The sequence below is a fragment of the Haemaphysalis longicornis genome, unplaced genomic scaffold (assembly GCF_048455015.1).
Source record: "Haemaphysalis longicornis isolate Haplotype H1 unplaced genomic scaffold, Haemaphysalis longicornis Haplotype H1 scaffold_1, whole genome shotgun sequence".
In the NCBI taxonomy this organism is placed as follows: domain Eukaryota; kingdom Metazoa; phylum Arthropoda; class Arachnida; order Ixodida; family Ixodidae; genus Haemaphysalis; species Haemaphysalis longicornis.
The window spans coordinates 476,845,491-476,863,269 of record NW_027526203.1 but is presented as its reverse complement, the minus strand read 5'-3'; the positions used below and the strand labels follow the sequence as shown (position 1 = coordinate 476,863,269).

The 17,779-nt window shown below is 47.9% G+C and overlaps 1 protein-coding gene across 2 annotated transcripts in view; it reads left to right on the top strand.

The window, feature by feature from the left end:
* Ide (Insulin degrading metalloproteinase) overlaps nt 1-17,779 on the top strand; it is a 99,187-nt gene that overhangs the window by 58,637 nt on the left and 22,771 nt on the right. For both annotated transcript variants that reach the window (XM_077688252.1, XM_077688251.1), the window contains exons 18-26: nt 3,209-3,319; nt 5,168-5,288; nt 6,691-6,782; nt 7,386-7,497; nt 11,286-11,453; nt 11,574-11,698; nt 14,540-14,687; nt 15,286-15,347; nt 16,118-16,216. In XM_077688252.1, the coding sequence (XP_077544378.1) occupies nt 3,209-3,319; nt 5,168-5,288; nt 6,691-6,782; nt 7,386-7,497; nt 11,286-11,453; nt 11,574-11,698; nt 14,540-14,687; nt 15,286-15,347; nt 16,118-16,216 (1,038 nt within the window). The remainder of the gene's footprint in view (nt 1-3,208; nt 3,320-5,167; nt 5,289-6,690; nt 6,783-7,385; nt 7,498-11,285; nt 11,454-11,573; nt 11,699-14,539; nt 14,688-15,285; nt 15,348-16,117; nt 16,217-17,779) is intronic.

Here is a 17,779-nt window from a genome sequence, read left to right as displayed (position 1 = left end):
TTTGATTAGTTATCTTCTTGTAACCATAATTGACTTGCACAAACAAAAATAAAATATCTTAAAGGAGCCATGAAGAGAAAACACAAGTTTGGTTCATTCGAAAGATTGCCTCGTTAGAACCATAACGACACCACTTATAACGCAAACTTCGCTCAAATAAGCTACATAATTAGGAAAAACGGGAATGGTCATGCGACCCACCAGCTCATTTCCCGCAACAGAACCTATGCCGTCACATGGGCTAAGCTCTGCGATTGGCGGAGGCCGGCAAAAGCAAACGCATGTTAGGCAGGGCTTACAGCTTGCATAGCGAGCTAAATGCCCGTGAAACATACTGCACATTCTTTTTATGACAAAGAACGGTGGAGTAAACGGTTGAAGGTCCGAACGAACTCGCAAGCGTGTGCGCCAATGAGTACGAAACTAGCGCGCCGGCCGAGCTCGACATCTCGCCGTCGCGCAGACGAATTTTCGGGTTCGAGGCTCTTCGGGGCCAACGAACCGTTCTAGCACGCACAGCCGCGACCTTGCTTCGTATCGTAATCCCTTCACAGGAGGTTGGCCGTCATATCGCCAACCAGCAAAGGTAAAAATAGAAACGAGGGGAGTAAGGAACAGCAAGAAGCGACGAGATAGTGCCAGTCGTCGCGTAAGTTTCGAATGGTGTTGGTTTGCTGCTGTCGTTACGAGCTCGTTTCCAGTTTACAACCACTGAAAACTTCAGTTTGTTCAGTTACGGCAGGGACCCTTACGTTAGCTCACTCCTGGAACATGCTGGCGCTCGTTGCCGACTTCGTCAAATCGCTCTGACCTTGGGGAAAAAAATGCCGTAAACACCGCGCATTGACGCTCGTATCTTTCTGGTCGAAGCAGAGAGCTCGCGCGAACGGCTTTCCATACACGACACCGGCCAACTGGCATAAGTGATACTGCTACTGAAATTGAACTATTATTAACCGTAATCAAAATACGGCACATACGTACCAGTCTATATTCGTCCGTCGCGACGGGGCTGACGAGGCAGCGGTGCCGACGGCTGGGCGTTCGTCTGTTGTGGCTATCGCGGAATGGTCGCTTTCACGTCCACCGCTTTTCCCACAACTCTTGCCGCTCGTGCACTTAGAAGCATTGAGCGTTTTTGTGGTGTGAGGTTGTTAAATGCAAGCCCGAGCTCCTCGGCGAGAGTTTTGTTCTCCGGATCAGGCGATTCCATGACTAGGGCTGCGGGTGCACTAGGTTTTACTAGTATTTTTAAAATGGCCGCCGTCTCGATCGACTCCCGCGTGTGGGTGCTATATGGAGTCGACATACTAAGTATCTGTTTCATGGACCGGCTTTATGACGCCATTGTACACGTCACGGAATGTTCAATTTTAGCGGGAGATTTAAAATTTTGGCTTAAATTGCCTTATTTATCAGTGAATAAAGCATCATTTGCTTCCGGGAAAGCGCTTGGGGTACTATGAAACACCTAATCTTTCGAATAAAACAAACTTTTGTTTTCTCTTCATGGCTCCTTTAAAACATAATAAAATATTACCAGCCAGAAAGTCTCTGCAGTTTTGCAAACTTTTGGAGCGCTAAGAAGTGACTGTCCAGTTGGCCTGCTTGTTTGAGCTCAAGCTCTGCATGAAGCTCATTATTTATGTTCTCTTACGTTTACCACCAAGTTTGCTTGACCACACTTATTACCTGTTTATTCTAAAAATAAAATTACCTGCCGCAGTGGCTCAGTGGGTAAAGCGTTGTGCTGGTGAACCCAAAAACACAGGGTGAGCCCAAAAACTTGCATAGGTAGCATTTACCTGGGTGCTGTAGGATTATTTTTAGATGCGGCGCATCTCTTTAACTCTCCTTGTCCCTCCATGCATGCATCCGGCGTCCATCCGCACGCCTCTCCCCCATTCTCCTCGCCACGCCAGCTGCGCGGTAACGCCGCTCTCACCGCAGCGCCATCTTGCGTTAGCGCTCGCTCCCCTCGCCATGCCAGCTGTGCGTCAGCGCGCGTTAGCGCTCGGTTAACACATGCGCATGCGCTACTCTCTCTCATTCCCCTCACCGTTAACGCGCGGTACATATAAACACGATAACTGCGCCGCTCCGCTCAGTCGCTCCACCGCCGCCACTCCGATGACATCCGATGACTACCGATGATTTGAATGGAGACTAACAGGTCTGCTACCGCGATGGTGCAATCTATGTATTGGGAAAAAGCAGTAGTTTGAATGCACCAGAGTTGTATTTAGTTTGTTTGGCAAATTGCAAATCAATCTCTCAATCTCAATATTTTTGCTCTCTGCATTGCGGGGGGGGGGGGAGTATGTCAGTACTATACTAATAAAAGTATTTTAAGTTCAGGGGAAATCAGTTGCATGACACACTTAGAAAAATTGTCCTTGTTGACTCAGTATGTATTCTGTTTTCAGTATATTAATTTGAAGAGACTACGACAAGGGCACAAACATTTCTGTCTCGAAAGTATTTCAGAGCTTCGAATGTCCTTCAATGGTCATTTGGTCATTTGGCTCAAAGCACGTCTGAACGGAATGCCGATGAAAAACCTAGTGGTGCAGCATTGCATTTGCATTTGATTCAAACGACATTTGGTTGCAGCGCATCCTAGATGCCAGCAGAGAATGACCCTGTCGTGCCCCGAGGGCTCTGCCTTGCATTGGGGGCCTTCTGCAGGAGCCCCATCCAAAGCTTATGCATAAAGTTTGATGAGTAGAGCTGAGAACATCCAGCCCCTCTGTACAACTCTAATGCGTGCTGTGAAGATGATTTCAATCGCAAATCATTCGTTCAGTCTAACTTGTGGGCACATCAGCTAGAAACTTGTTTCTCAATGGTTGATCAACCCCACGGCCTTTCTCTCTTCAAGTGAGAGCGCAAACCAAGGAAACCTACAAAAGCACTATTGCCGATTGTGTTGCGCCCGAGGGTCACAGACTTGCAAGAGCAATGTGCCCAGGGGTAGCACTTTTGATGTTCACAAGGCCTCGGGGGCTGCGCATGGCACCCATGGCTGGAGGCTCCCCAGTGCGAGCAGTGGTATGCGCAGTGGCTGCATGCTCATCATTCTCCCCCTTCTCTGGCCGGAGGAGGCTCTGAGCCTTGAGAGACCCAAGCGGCTATATTTGGTCCCGTGTTTTTCAGCTTGTTTTACTGGTTCGCTACAGTTTGATTACTGATTGCACTTTTTTTTCAGCTGAGCATTAGAGGCTACAATGATAAGCAGCATGTGCTATTATCCAAAATTATGGACAAGCTGACAAACTTCGACATCGACCAACAGCGTTTTGACATCCTCAAGGAGGCTGTAAGTGAAAGATCTGCAATTCTGAACCTTGGTTGAATACAGAGATTGGGCTAGCAGAAGCAAAATTTTGCCTGGTATGCAGTGCACAAGCACATTTTGAGCCTGCTTTGTGTGTGGTATGTTTTATGCTTTTAGAGCTGCCTTTGCAACACTATCAAAGTAGTTGTGCAATTAGTCGTACAGTGTAACCTCGTTGCAGCAGATCTGCTTACAAAAGATGTTTGGATACAATGTACCGATTTGCGGTGCTCGGTTGGTCTTCCTGCCTGTGCCATTGATTAAACTTCCTTTACTGTGGGTTCTGCTACAACACACATCCGGATACAGCAGACCAGCTTAAAAGGTCAGCAAGTCCATCTTTGCACCTCTACAGTGGACTGACTTTTCAAGTGCAGACAACCTTTTATTTCATACATTTTCAGCGTTTGTGTTTCTGCTTTACGGTAGTGATCCAACGAAAACAATTTGAAACATTTAAAAATCATTGGGAATTAGTAGAAGTGAAACTCTTTGCATCCACTTGCAGTGTGCATAAGTGTGATGCCCCGGCAGTCATGATAGGATTTACAATTTAACAATGTTATAGTGCAACAGATCAGATGTTTATGTATGAAAGTTAGCATCACTGAAACAAAAAAATGTACGCCCCCATACAATATAGATTAGATGGCTAAATCTCCAAGCTTAGCAACGAGACCTTCACCTGCACTTCAATTATATTCATGTGGAGACAGTGGAAGATGTGAAAGAGTAATATAATAGTAGTATGAGTGAAGGAAGAGATGAGGGGGTGCCATGCAACAGCAGCCCAGGAATCGTAAGGACTCGTGTTTGATTTTGTGATGGGCTTCATAGCGTCACGAGAGGATGAAACCACTGAAAAACCTAAGTTATCCTGAAGGTTTGCTGGCCCTAAATACGTATCAACCTGTTTCAGTTGTAACTGAATCTTGAAAAATGACCAGCATACTTTTATTGTTTCCTTCCGGCTGTGTACGATTCCATAAAATTGCGTGTAACAGTATTTGGATTGTTCATACTTGTATTATAGCAGGCTGAAGTCATGAACACTATGATGGTCTGTTGTAACGAGGTATACTGTATGTAAGAAACAACTTATTTGGCAGTGTGTTTAAAATGTGCTGAACAACTTTCTGATTGTCACCATAGTAAACAAGTAAGCATAGAGTTAACCATCAATGTAGTGCAGTAAAAGAATACGGACCCCTACTCCATCTTATGACCAACAGCATTTGCTTGGTCTCATTTACCTTTTATTAATTTTTGGTGTGTGTTGGGATATTCAGGTGCAACAGCGGTGAGGACACAGATGGAACGATCTGGAGTATCGGCCCTTTGTATACGTCTGCCGGCTGCTGCAACAAGCAGAGAACACAAAGCAGCACGAACAGAGTTTTAGCAGTACACATCAGCACACCATAACCAGCACGCCATAATTTTGCGGAAACAATGTCGTTAACTACCTCAGTCCCCACTTTTCCAAGTAAGCTGCTACGGTAGTCTAGTGGCTTAGCCCTGCTGCTGCTGCTACAGATGAGATTGCAGGTTCATTGACGAGCTCTACTTGTGATGGAAGCAGTGGAATGCGTTGCAAGTTACGCTGCAGGATTCATCACCAGGTGGTATAAATTTATCCCAAGTCCTCCACTACGTTGTACTTTGCTAGCTTGAGCGTGTAAGGCCCCAGGGGGAACTCTGATGCTTGCCCTGAGCACATGAGACTGAGACATGTGAGTGGGGGGTTGGCAGCTTCAAAAAAGGCGCGCTGATTTTGGAGGGGCTTCCTGTGGGCACTGCTGTGCCTTAACGTGGATGCTTGTGCTGCAGTACATCCGTGGCCTCAAGAACTTCGGTGCTGAGCCGCCGCACCAGCATGCGGTCTACTACACCTACTTGCTGCTGGCTCAGAAAGTCTGGTCACACCACGAGATGCTCGAGGCCACCGAGGGTGAGTTTCCAGGGAAAGGGCTTTTTTGTATACACTGCACGACTGTCCCCCATGAAGTTTGATGGTGGGTGGCCTCCTGCATTTGAACATCAGCACCAAAGAGACCCATCCTGAGCAGACCACGAGTAAAGACAATGGGAGGCGACAGAACTAGCAAAAAAAAAAAAAGTGCCTATAAAATGTTATCAGGTCTGCTTTGAGCTGAAAAAGAGCCAGTGGGTGACTGGCAAACTACCAGTGCTTAAGAATTGTGAGCAGGTGGCTTGGATCTTTCCAATTGCATTCCATGACCCCCACACACCCGCACGCTTTCTGCACACAATGCTTGCCTCCAAGCTAAGGGCAGCATCCAAACAGCGGCTTACTGCAGCTTGACAGCTCAGGGTTAGTTTGTTTTTCTCACAGATAGCACAGCCATATTCGTGTGTTACAGTAAGACCTTGTCACAAGAGGCACTCGAGGGAACCAAAAAACGTGTCCCTTGTAACCAAGGTCTCTTGTACGTAGTGTTGATAACGTGGCTAACATAGGAACACCGACCAAACCGCCTTCATTCAAACATCTCTTGTAACCAGGTGTCTCTTGTAGCGAGGTTTTACTGTATGTAAGATAGCTGGGCAAACACGAAGGTTTGGCGTACTGAGTGACCAGATGTGCTTCGTGGCACCAGTGCCTGAAAATTTCTGTGCTGCCAGTGCTGTGCAAAACATCTTCAGAAGTGTTCCAGTCGAGTGAGGTGCAGGCATTGTCGCCTGCTAATCATCCTCGCCTGTCTCCTTGCGCAACCAAAAGCTGCCACACCCATTGACGGCCATTCGGTTGACATACCTTTGACAAGCATTTCCACTTGGTCACCACAGTGGCTCTCAGATGGCAATGTCCCAACTACTGGGACTGCTGGTTGGCATGGACCCCTTAAATTAAGCAGGTGCCGCAGTTCTTTGCACTGCAGGGGCACCATGAGCAGTCAAGGGTTGCGGTGCAGTGGGAAATTGAGCGCTCTGCTCAAAAACACGGTGGACCAGTGCAGGTGTTGTTGTGAATGAAATGGACCTGTCATTGCTCCATGGTTAGCATTTTTGTGGCATAACTAGGTTTAATTCAGATAGCCTTGACTGTGTGGCGTCTAATGCAGACACACAGGTATGCCTGCAGGTACACCTGGGAAGTCATCAAACACAAAAACAAAGCTGGTTTTTCGTCTGGTACTGCGAATAGCTCTTTCCAGTTGTCTGGATAATCAAGGACTCTAAATTAAGGATTAGGTAGCAGTGCGCTCTCTACAACATTCGCAGTTAGCTCGCGGCACTGAATAAACCAATCATAGCCAGTGAAAAAAAAAAAAAAAACGTGGCCCTATTCACAACGCAAGAGTTGATTTGTATCTATGCTTGCTTTTCAGAGCTGACCAAAGAGAGTGTGCAAGAGATGGTTCCCAAGCTGCTGTCTAGAATGCACATAGAGTGCTTGATGCATGGAAACCTGACGAGACAGGTACGGCCCACTTCTTCAAAGCAGGGAGGAGGAGGCGCAGTGGTATTTCTTGGTATGGCAACCAGCATGGAGCTCTCGCCTGTATAATAATGTGGGTGATGTTCAAGTACCCTCGGAACTCGCTGAAAATGGCAGACTGGTAAGATCATGTCACTCTTCAGGAAGACCGATACTGGGCCTGCCAAAACGGTATGTGCACAGCAGCCACGCTGTGAGATGAGAGTGTATATTCCCTAGTGTGTGTGGAGTGAGCAGCAGGGAAAGGAAGAGCAGGACACAGCTGAACAACAACAAAGATGCTCTCTAATATGGAGTTTAGCCGGGCTCTTGCCATCTTGTTTTGGTGTTTGTTGGATATACACGTTGATGGTGGCGTGTGTCTGTTCTGAATTGTAGATAAGAATCTGCCCACACAAAGAAGTATGGCTGGTAGTTTTGTGCCTGGTCGGTGAGCTGTGTCCTGTGCTCTTTTTCCTTTCATTTCTGCGCTGTTCTTTCGGCCCAGAAAGAGTGTGGTGTGGCCATTGTGGGATTGCTCTTGTTTACCTCTGATTCACAAGATGACTCGCATTGATGCCTAAGAGACGTGGCCCTTATTTGCAGCATGCCTTGGACCTGGTGGGCATTGTCGAGGGCAGCCTGCAGGCCTCGGTGGGCACCAAGCCCCTGCTGCCCAGCGAGCTGGTGGGACACCGGGAGCACCAGCTTCTCGAGAGTACGTTGTGCGCACAAATCCAGCCTCGCCCTTTTACAATTTGGACAGGCTGTGGCCACCTGGATATGCCTGCACCCAGGCTGAACTGGGCGAAATGACAAGAAGGCCAAGTTAAGTTATATTAATATAGGCCCAGCTGGAGCAGTTGTCTCAGTTTGGGGTGGCTAAACCGAAAGTAAGTACTGTAGCGATTTGCACACTAGTTCAAAGCAGCAAGTTGGTTGGATGCTGTCGTTTTCTCGATTCACACCATATTTCTTTCGCTTGGGAAGACACTTGCCCGTTTGAGGCACCAGTTTTTTGACTGTGAATGTTCTTCTCTTCTGGCCGTGACTAGGTTAACAGCAGAGAGGACTGGTCGGTCTAGCGACCGCAGTGGGGTCACCACCGGAGGAAGACCTTTGTTGGTGCTCATTTGTGCTGGGCACCTTCTTCCCCTCGGCCGCCAAAGTTTGCTTATTGGGAGGGCGTTGGCAGTGCCAGTGGGTGCACGTAACTAAGGTGGCCGCAAATGCAGGGGCAGCCAAGCGTGCGTGCTCAGAAGGGCTCCTTCTAATGTAGTAAGCCATTACATCTTTGTTTTGTTCTAGAACAGGTGGGTATGATACTATGTGTATCGTAAACTTTTGGATTACTTGCTGGCACTGACCAACAAACAAAGACATTTTAGATGAAAAAAAAGGGGTACTGCTGCCTTTAAAGAGCCTTCCCTGGCACTTTTAAAGGGACTGTAAAGACGACATACGCTTTCGGCCCATTCGAAAAATTGCCTTGGCCAATGTTAACACAAACCTTGATCATATAAGCTATCAGGTAAACAGACAAAAAGGTTGCAAATCCCCAGTCCTGCATTTGACCTGTCATGTCGCAAAACGAATTGGCGCCGACAGAAGCAGCTGCAAATGAGTCTTGTGGGTTCGCAGTCCATGCTCTTTGTAGCTGAAATTCAAAATAATGTTTTGTTGCAATTGGGAAATTACAAAGAACTAAAGTGCAAAAATATGTGGGAAATGAACATGATTCAGAGGCAGGCACCAAAGATGCTGCCTCATCACCAAGTGGCATGTATAACAGCAAGAGAGAGAGAGGAAAACGTTACTAGCTGAGTGAACAGGTAAAGGAGAATCCAAGTCCTGGTGTTGGTGGCAAACAAGGGCTAAAGGTAGGGGTGTGCGAATATCAATTTTTTAATTTCGTAGCGAATTCGAATAATAAAAACAACGTTCGAATCGAATCGAATATTTTTCGAATACGAATACTTATTGTTTTTTGTAAAATTAATGTTTTCACCATCTAGAGACACAAAAACTGCAACTTTATTGCACAACAGATCACACAAAGTAAAATTAGGAATTACACAATACCATTGCACTCAACAGGTTAAGGTCTGCACTCACTTAAATGTTAACATAGAGAAAGGTTAACTGCTCGACATGTTCGGGGAGCAGTGACAATCTCCTGCTCGTCACGACTTTACCAGATACCGAAAACAGCCGCTCACTTGAGACACTAGTAGCTGGCATGCCCGAGCCCGTGCACATTGCCGCGCGCTGATACAGTAAAATCTTGATACTAATCTCGCGGGACTGCGAAAAATATTCGTATCATCCGAAATTCGTATGAACCAACACAGACCAAAAAATTTAGCGCTGAAAAAAGTTTTCGTTTATTTTTTTTTTTCTTACTTTCGCGTGAAGAAATTCGTGATTTTTTCTGCTTTTTTTAACCCCCGTGTCGCAAAGCAGTCCTTTCTGGAGCACGTAAAGCTTCGCGCTCGTCTCCTCACTCGCTGTGCCCAAGCTCGCTACACGCCGCAACAGCCAAGCGTGAACCGCATGGTGCGTTTTTGCACGCGATTCGCTCGCCTCGGCTCTGCGAGCGCTGTATTTTCACGCCCGCATCGACGATTTCGCGCCCGTGGTAGCGCTACCTCGGTCAGAAAATGACGCACGACGCGCGCGGCAGAATGGAGGAGCCTGACTACTTGCGATGAGATCGAGACAGCCGGCTTGGCTCCGCCGGAGATGGTTAGGCTTAGCACCCCTTTCACTAGCGGCGCGGATGATGTTTTATAGTACCGTTTTCGCATGCATTATCAGCTCCTTTACCGCACAAGCAACTTCGTGTCTCCCTTGAGCCGCATTTTAAAGAGCGGTTAGAAGCGGTCGCTCGAGCGACCGCGCCACTTCGCGGCTGGAGCCGACGCCATGTTGACGCCGCCGGCCGCGCCGCGCGCAGCGTGGGGGTGGGTTGTTTCGCGGCGGTGTCAGCGCGCCTTGGGCGTGCGCAGAGCGTTTTCGCGAGCAGAAAACAACAGCCCGGCCGTTTCTGGAGAAAGAGTGACAAACAGGGGAGCGAGAGCCGTCACTTGCTCGTTCGGCAGTCGGGTGCCTCGCCGGCTCGTTCGTATCTTCCGCCGGGCCGCGCAGGTCCGTTCGTAACAGCCGAAATTTTTCCCATTGCAAACAATGCAATTTCGCCGGGACTTTTCGGAAATTCGTATCATCGAGAGTCCACTGTAACACCGATACAGTCTCCGAAAGCACATACCGTTCGCTGTGCATATGCTTCGCGACTTTGCTGCTGAGACACGCTCTGAATTTATTTTTTTTTTTTTTAGTTTTGGGTGGTTCGAATATTTCGAACAATATAAGTGTCGTTCGAATCGAATCGAATACCAAAAAATTCGAATCGAATATTCGAAGTTTCGAATATTCGCACACCCCTAGCTAAAGGCCCTCCCCCTCTTGGGTGTCTCCTCTTAGAGTCAGGTTGGCAGTTCTGTGATGACCATAGTCCAGTGCCTTCCGACGAGCCCAACGGAGGGAGGGCTCCCACCTCTCCTTAGAAGGGATTTAGAATAATGTATGAACAAACTGTGTCCCCCATTTTTTCAAAGGGCCACTGAAGGTTGAGGTATTTCAAGTCTTCCATGTCTTGCTAGTTTCATGGACAACAGCCAGAAGAGAGCCTGTGGTTGCACTGTTGTGTGCCGTAGTGTTTCTGCACAGTGATACATTAGGTGTGACTGATAATTACTCACTTCTAGTTCCTGCTCGACTGTGCCCTGCTGGTGTTGAGTGCCCCTTTTCTCAGTGCTCTGTAAAGCATATTACAGCGCTCGTGGTACATCATTTTGTGGTGGAAAAAGTAGGTCATTCAGAGCACAGCCTTTTGAACATAAATTGCTCAGTACTTACACACAGTACTGTTTTGAGTAAAATTGCAGTGAGGAATGAGCTGTGCAATTGTTTGAATGATGCAAAATTTTGTGTTGTTCTCATGGTATTCATACAATATTTTTCCCCCAATGCCAGTGTCATTTTTTCTTTTTATTTGTGCTATTTTCACAAGCAATGTTTAGTAGGCCAGAGTGTAAAATTAGGCTTTTCTTAAATTGCCGAATGAAGCATAAAGCAAAATTTTTTTTGGCAAGGTTCCTTTTTTGGCAGCCTGTTTCATTCAAAGACCTCATTTTGAACGTGGCAAATAAACGAGTCCAGTGTTGTTGGGTCGGTGCGCAGCCACAAAATAGCTAAGCCAACTGTGATAGCTCTGTGCACATCGGTAAGCCAGACTGAAAAGACTATCCCTCCGCCATTGCTCTTGTCACTGCTCTTGGCAGGTTAATGTGGCTGGTTTTAATGCATTCGTGGAGAAGGATGCCGAGGAAGGGGCGGCACAAGCAGCTGCCGTGCTCCCCAGAGCTGCTGTCGGAGCCTCGACCGTGCTTCGCAGGCACCGAGGGAAGGGAGCATTCTCGGTGAGCCCTCTCTCTGCTGGCGCAGGGGGCGAGTACGTCTACGAGCAGGTGAACCAGGTGCACCACACGTCGTCCATCCAGACGTACTTCCAGTGCGGGCCCCAGGAGACGCGGGCCAACATGCTGGTGGAGCTCTTCTGCCAGCTCATCACCGAGCCCTGCTACAATGTCCTGCGCACGCAAGAGCAGCTGGGTAGCTAGCACTCTTGCCCAGCGCCTTCTGGGGAGCAGTGGGCCCCGGTCCTTTGTTTGTGGCCGGAAGGGGGCTTTGAGTTCCATTGCTCAAAGTACCAGAGAGTGTTTCCCTTTCCAGGCTACCTAGTGGCAAGTGGACCACGGCGATCCAATGGTGCTCAAGGCATACGCATCATTGTCCAGTCGGACAGACCACCATTGTTCCTGGACAGCCGTATAGAGGCGTTCCTTGTGTACATGGAGGTATGTCAGTTCTCTCTAATGCTGGGACGGCAGGGTTTTAAAAAGTATGTGGGCTTGGAATGCTGTTTCACTAGCTCAAAAGGCGATTTTGTAAACAATTTGCACCAGTCGTATAGCACATCCTGTGTTCAAAGGGGCCCCCAAAAGATGCCCCCCCCCCCTTTTTTTTTTTTTTATTGTGGTTGCGTGCTGTTTCACGAGCTAAGACGGTAATTTCTTAAAGATCATAACCTGCACCCGCTATGCAGCACATCTTGTGCCTGGTGGGGACACTCTGAAGACAAAATTTTGTGAGAGAGAGAGAGAGATGAAACGTTTATTTGAACTGAAAGGTCTTGATTGAACTAGGGTAGGTTCCCTCCTTCCAGGGCCCCTGTTTCCTCTGCCCCAGTCTTGGCCCTAAAGATCAGATACTTCTGAACCCCAGGGTCAGAGCTGGTCAGAGCTGCCTCCCATAGCTCATATAACTTGGTGTTGGTGTTTACTGAGGGCCATATAGTACGACAACCCCAGGATGCATGGAATAGGGTGGATATTTCACCGCACTTATTACATGCGTTTGTGAATTTCTCGGGGAACATCTTCGATAGCCTGAGGATGTTGGGATAGGTGTTCGTCTGTATTTGTCTAAGAGACTGATGCTCTGCAGCTGTTAAGCTTTTATCTGGTGGAGGAAAGAGAGCTCTGGCTTTTCTTTGAATGTTGAGTCGCTCACCGAAGGTATTTGGGAAAGGGGTGAGTAAGCTAAGACTACTGGCTGAGCGGTTAGTAAGTTCTCGCGCAGCTTGGTCTAGATTGGCTGAAGTATAAATCTGGTTGGCCAGTTAGGTGTACTGAATGCCACAAATTACATTTAAAATCTTCTAAAAAGGATTGTTAATTGTGATGTATTTGGCGTGGGTAGTTAAATCAAGCCTAAATCTGGGCCCTAGAAAGCACCGCCATGTTGCCCTTGCCATTTGCAGAGCAGAAAGTGGTGGTGGGGGGCCACCTGCCTCTACAACTCCTGGCTTGTGAGTGAGGTTTACTGTGGTGTACTATGTGTAACCCTTGTTCACTTGGCGACTGCCTGAGCACACGAGAACATTGTGTACAGTATATTTATGGTCCCTAGAAATATTTGCTAGTCTGCCGTCCCGCACCTTCTGTATGGGGAGGCGTGTCCGCACTGCTGATGCACGCACGGCGCTGCGCAGAGGGCGCTGCGAGCAATCAGTGTGCCCGAGCGGCCGGAGCTGGAGCGGCCGCCGTACGGCCTCTGCCGCGGAGAGCGGGCGCGCTTCAGGGTTTGTCGGCCAATTAGAGCAGTGAAATCAAATAGGGCTCGAGGTACATCAGCTCATAATTGAAGCTGCGATAGAGCTACTACAAGACCCGTTAATTTCGCAGCCAGAATTTTTCTCGAATCGGGCTACGGAGCCTATTTGCGCCCGCCGACCTTCGCGAGTGAAACCGAAGGATGAAACCGCAGCAACGAGAGTAGCCGTTTCGCCACCGCCGCTGGAACCATTATTTCGCCCAATGTTGTACTGAGTTATCCCCGAACGTCATGCACTGTAGGCCAGGATAGCTCGAGAAAAAGGGGGGGGGGGGATGCTGTAGTGAAATGCTTTACCGAAAAAAACCCGTTCCTAAATACTTTGGAAAGTAGAGGGAGAAGGGGGGGGGCAGTAAAGCAAGGCATATGGTCATCGGACTAAATAAGCCTCAAGAACTTTTCATCCTAATTTCAAACAGTGTAGAGAAAATGATTGGCCATAGCACATATTCTTCCTTGTCGCTTTCGGCGCATGCGTCTCGCGATTCACTCAGAATATGCGGGCGATCAAAAAATAAAAAAAGCCCTGTGTAATGAAGAATGCAAGCTCAGTTAGTGTTTGGCAGCCTGATTTTATTAAAAATAAGTTTCGCGTGTCCCTCAATTAGTTTGCGAATTTTCCAAATCGTGGAATTCACAAAAATAACAGCTGAGCGCGCAAAATAAAAGGTTTCATAGTACCCCAAATTCTGCCTGTTGAATGGAAGTGTCAAAAAACATCGTATGCATGCGTACACACGTAATATTTTTATTTGGAATTTATATTTAACAGATATTCCCAACTGAGGAGGAAGACGTGCGATGGGGCCTAATTAATGAATGATGCGAATTGGTCAGATCCCGTTCGAGCATACATTTGACTCGCGAACAGAGAGAAGTCAGGATGGTTCCAAAGGGCCACAAAAGAATCTGCGGAGCGCCCACACACCGCACAAATATTTTCACGCGTTTACATATCCATGGCAGAGTACAGCGGGGGTATACACAAAAACGCTTCTTTGTTAGGTAATTTCGTCGAAATTTCGCGTGATGTGCCCCACCTAGCAAGAGATGTCATTCCGACAGTGTTTCCGATGCCCCCGAGTATGTGTGGAAACCTTTTGCCCGGAAGAGGATACAGAGGATAGAGCGCAGCGACACGATTCCGTGGTTTGGCTCGATCGTTCATAATACGCGAAAACGTACTCCCATCAATTTGCGCTTCGGTAAAAAAACTGTTCGTATTCGTAGGAACCAATTTATTTGGCTTATGTGTTGTGTATACAGAAACTAAGAGAGGACGAAAACGCGCCGTTAAAAGCGCCTAGAACGCCCAGACCTACGAAGGCAGCATGGCGGTGCGCCGTCCGCCATACTGCTCCCCGGGTCGGTGCTGGCAGGGCGCGCTCCGACTGCCTGCAGCGCCGCCGCTGCATGCATCACAGAGGAGCCCCCTTCGCGGCCGGCAGACGGCAGACTGGCAAATCTTTTTAGGGACCATAGTATATTATAGGAATGGTCACCTGTTCACACTACTTGTGCAGAACTACCTTCAAGAAATGAGCAGTGAAGAGTTTGAGTCCAACAAGACAGCCCTGGCAGCACGACGTCTTGAAAAACCCAAGAAGCTGGCACATTTGGCATCCAAGTTTTGGATGGAGATCTTGTCTCAACAGTACAACTTTGACCGAGGTGAGCTCTGAGTGTTGGGATCTGGACTTGGTACTTCCGGGAAAATTGGGAATTCTCAGGGATTTTGAATAGTCTGGAAAACCTGGGGAAAGCTTTGGGAATTTGCACTTCTGTCAGCAGGGAAAATCATCTGTAATTTATTAAGGGGATGAAAGTCATGGTAATGCTAGCTCGAGTAACAACAGAGAGGACGCGCTTTGTATGAGCCGTATGGAGCGCGTCCTGCCCACAGCCACCACCGGCCTCCCGCCAACACGGGTGATAGCGGTGACGTTTGTTTTCTTGTTGCCCTTGCTTCTCAGTTACCTGGTGGGATTTTCCCTTTCTGTTATGTCGGCTTTCAGCTTACTCGGGGGCACACAACATTTCTGAGTCCTTATTTGGAGCTTCGGTTTCTGCCTATTGCTAGTGATGTTGTGAAACGAGCACAACTGCGGGCCGGCCTGGTAGGAATTTATGCATCCTGACAAATAGCGCACACATAGGGGGACGAGGAAGGACAAGCACCTGTCCTCTAGCCAATCACTGCTCTGCACTTTGGCAGCCTTCACGTCAAGTGGAACTGCTTTAATTTTTCTATTTGCCTATCTCCTTCCAGACAAGGTAGAAGTGGCTTCCTTGGAAGGTGTGACCAAGGATGATCTGCTCAAGTTCTTTAAGGTAGGTAGCTCATGAGTGTGCGTAGCCTCACTGTTTAGGACTGACAAAAGTACAGCATATACAACACAGGCGCCTGAAAGGCCTTTTGAGAGAAATACTGCCACTGATTGATTGATTGTAGGGTTTAACGAAACGACGCAACGCAGGCGATGAGGCACGCCGTAGTGGAGGGCTCCGGATTAATTTTGACCACCTGGGGATCTTTAACGTGCGCCGAAATCTCGTACACACAGGCGTTTTTTGCTTTTCGCCTCCATCAGAAAAGCGGCCGCCGCGGCCGAGAATTGAACCCGCAACCTCGTGCTCAGCAGTGCAACGCCTTAGCCACTGAGCCACCGCGGCGGGTCAGAAATACTGCTACTAAAAACACCTCAGTGGCTCACATCAAAGGAGAATCTCCTGTCCCGCAGTGGTCCCCTTTTGTGGATTTCATGACCACAAAGGCGCAGCAGTGCAGTCTCGTAAGCAGGCGCTTGCTGTGTGCAGGTAATCAGTAAAAGGCATTCAAGGCATTACAATTTTGAATTTCTTTGATGCTGTGTACACCTGCTTTTAGTGCCCCAGGAAAAGAAGTTGTTTTCGCGATCCCTATTGCATTCGAAATAGCCTTGCACCTCGAAATAGCCCTGCACCCTTTTTTGTTTGCTCATAGTTCTAGATAAAACTTCAACAGTGCAGCACAATCTTTTGTAGCCGTGACAGGCATGGTACCAAAAGCAGCTGATGTGATGCTGTGATGTGGTGAATACTTGTCGTTTCTCTTCATTCAGGAGCACATTGCTGCTGGAGGTCCTTCCCGCAAGAAGCTCTCGGTGCATGTCAAGTGCAGCAGTCAGGGCGACACCAGTGCTGAGACAAGACCTACCAATGTGAGTGGCTTTCCTCTCCTAGGATAGCGTTTGTAGACTGAACTAAATACTAACCTTACAAACCAGGATTGTTTGTTGCTCAATTTCTGCTCTTGAGTGGCTGTAGGGAAAGGCAGGATAAGGTAGTGTAGACCGCTTATAACGTATGTCGAGGGAACCACGAAAATCCGCACTGTAAGCGTTACCGCACTATAAACAAAACATGTGCGAATCCAACCATATTGCAGCCTATTTTTCAATCATTTTTTGTCTTATCATCACTCAAACGAACTCCACTAAAAACAAACACTGTCTTTATTTCGTCTTTTCTTTTTTTCTCACATCAAACGCTACTGTGCAGTCTTGCAAACTGTGAGCGTGGCTTTAATTAACTTACTTTGTGTTTGTGTTTTGAGGGAGTGCGACTGCATTTCTTAGCGTATAAATGAATGGAAGGAAGGGAAGGGAAGGAATAAGCGTGGCTTATGCCGGCCGGACAACGGGATGAGAACTCAAGCCGAATTTTATTTTTCACCCCGCCTTGCATTTGAGGTGCCAAAGGCAGTTGCTTATTAGCACAATGTACAGGTGGTAGAAAATTGCGCGGCGCAGCTCGCTATCTCCAGATGATCTAAAAGGGAAAAGGTGCTGGCTTATCCGAACAACATTCTAATAGAAACAACTTGCTGCACACGTGAGGGCTTGCTATCTTCAGAGGTACACCAAGAGGAAGGGCAGTTGTGGTTATCACAACTGCCTTGTGGTTGCGAGTGCAGAGGAAACACGCAAACAAAAGGGGCGCTGGTTTGTTTCTTTTTCTGTGTGTAAGGAGAACAGGAAGCGTGCGCTGCATGTCATAAAACAATGCCCCAGCTGCACCGGTCAATCAACAGACCTACTTCACAATAGCAATTTACTTCGTTATGTTGAAATTTGTTTCGATCAGAAATTTATACCCGGCATCCACAAACAACACCAGTTTACTTGCCATTTCCAAGCACTCACTCACAACACTGTTGGAGCCTGAGTGGCAGCCAGGATCGGTATCAAGTTGCATTCACAGGAACATTGCTCACTGAGCTTGGGCACTGGCATGTACGTGTGAACCTCCAACTTACATGGGTGCGAGCCACTGAGGGGCCATTGTGCGAGCCATTGTCCCTTGCTTGGCTCTTCTCGCTCTCACCTTTCACAGACTGCTCAGACATCTGACTTGAGGGGAAAAACTATGTGCCAGGGGAAGTACTTGTCTTTTGCAGCGTACTAACTTGACCACTCCCTGTTTTTTTTTCTCCTCTCCTCTTCCTGGCTACTTGTCTGCCTGAGCTGACCAGTGCCGAGGTTAGAGGCCGGGGCAGTACTGTGTGTGCGGTCTTGGTGCTAATCGGAGCTTTGGCAGATAACAAGCCACTCTTTTCAGCTTTTGACGCCGGAGGATGGCAGTTAAGCGAGTACCGCGCAGCGTGCTTCTTCTCTGCCCGTGCAAGGGCTCTCTTGACCACTGCTCCTCTCCCTCCATCCCTCTTTCTTTTTTTTTTTATTCCAAGAATTGGGGTTTTCAGTTGTGGGATGCAGTATGAACAC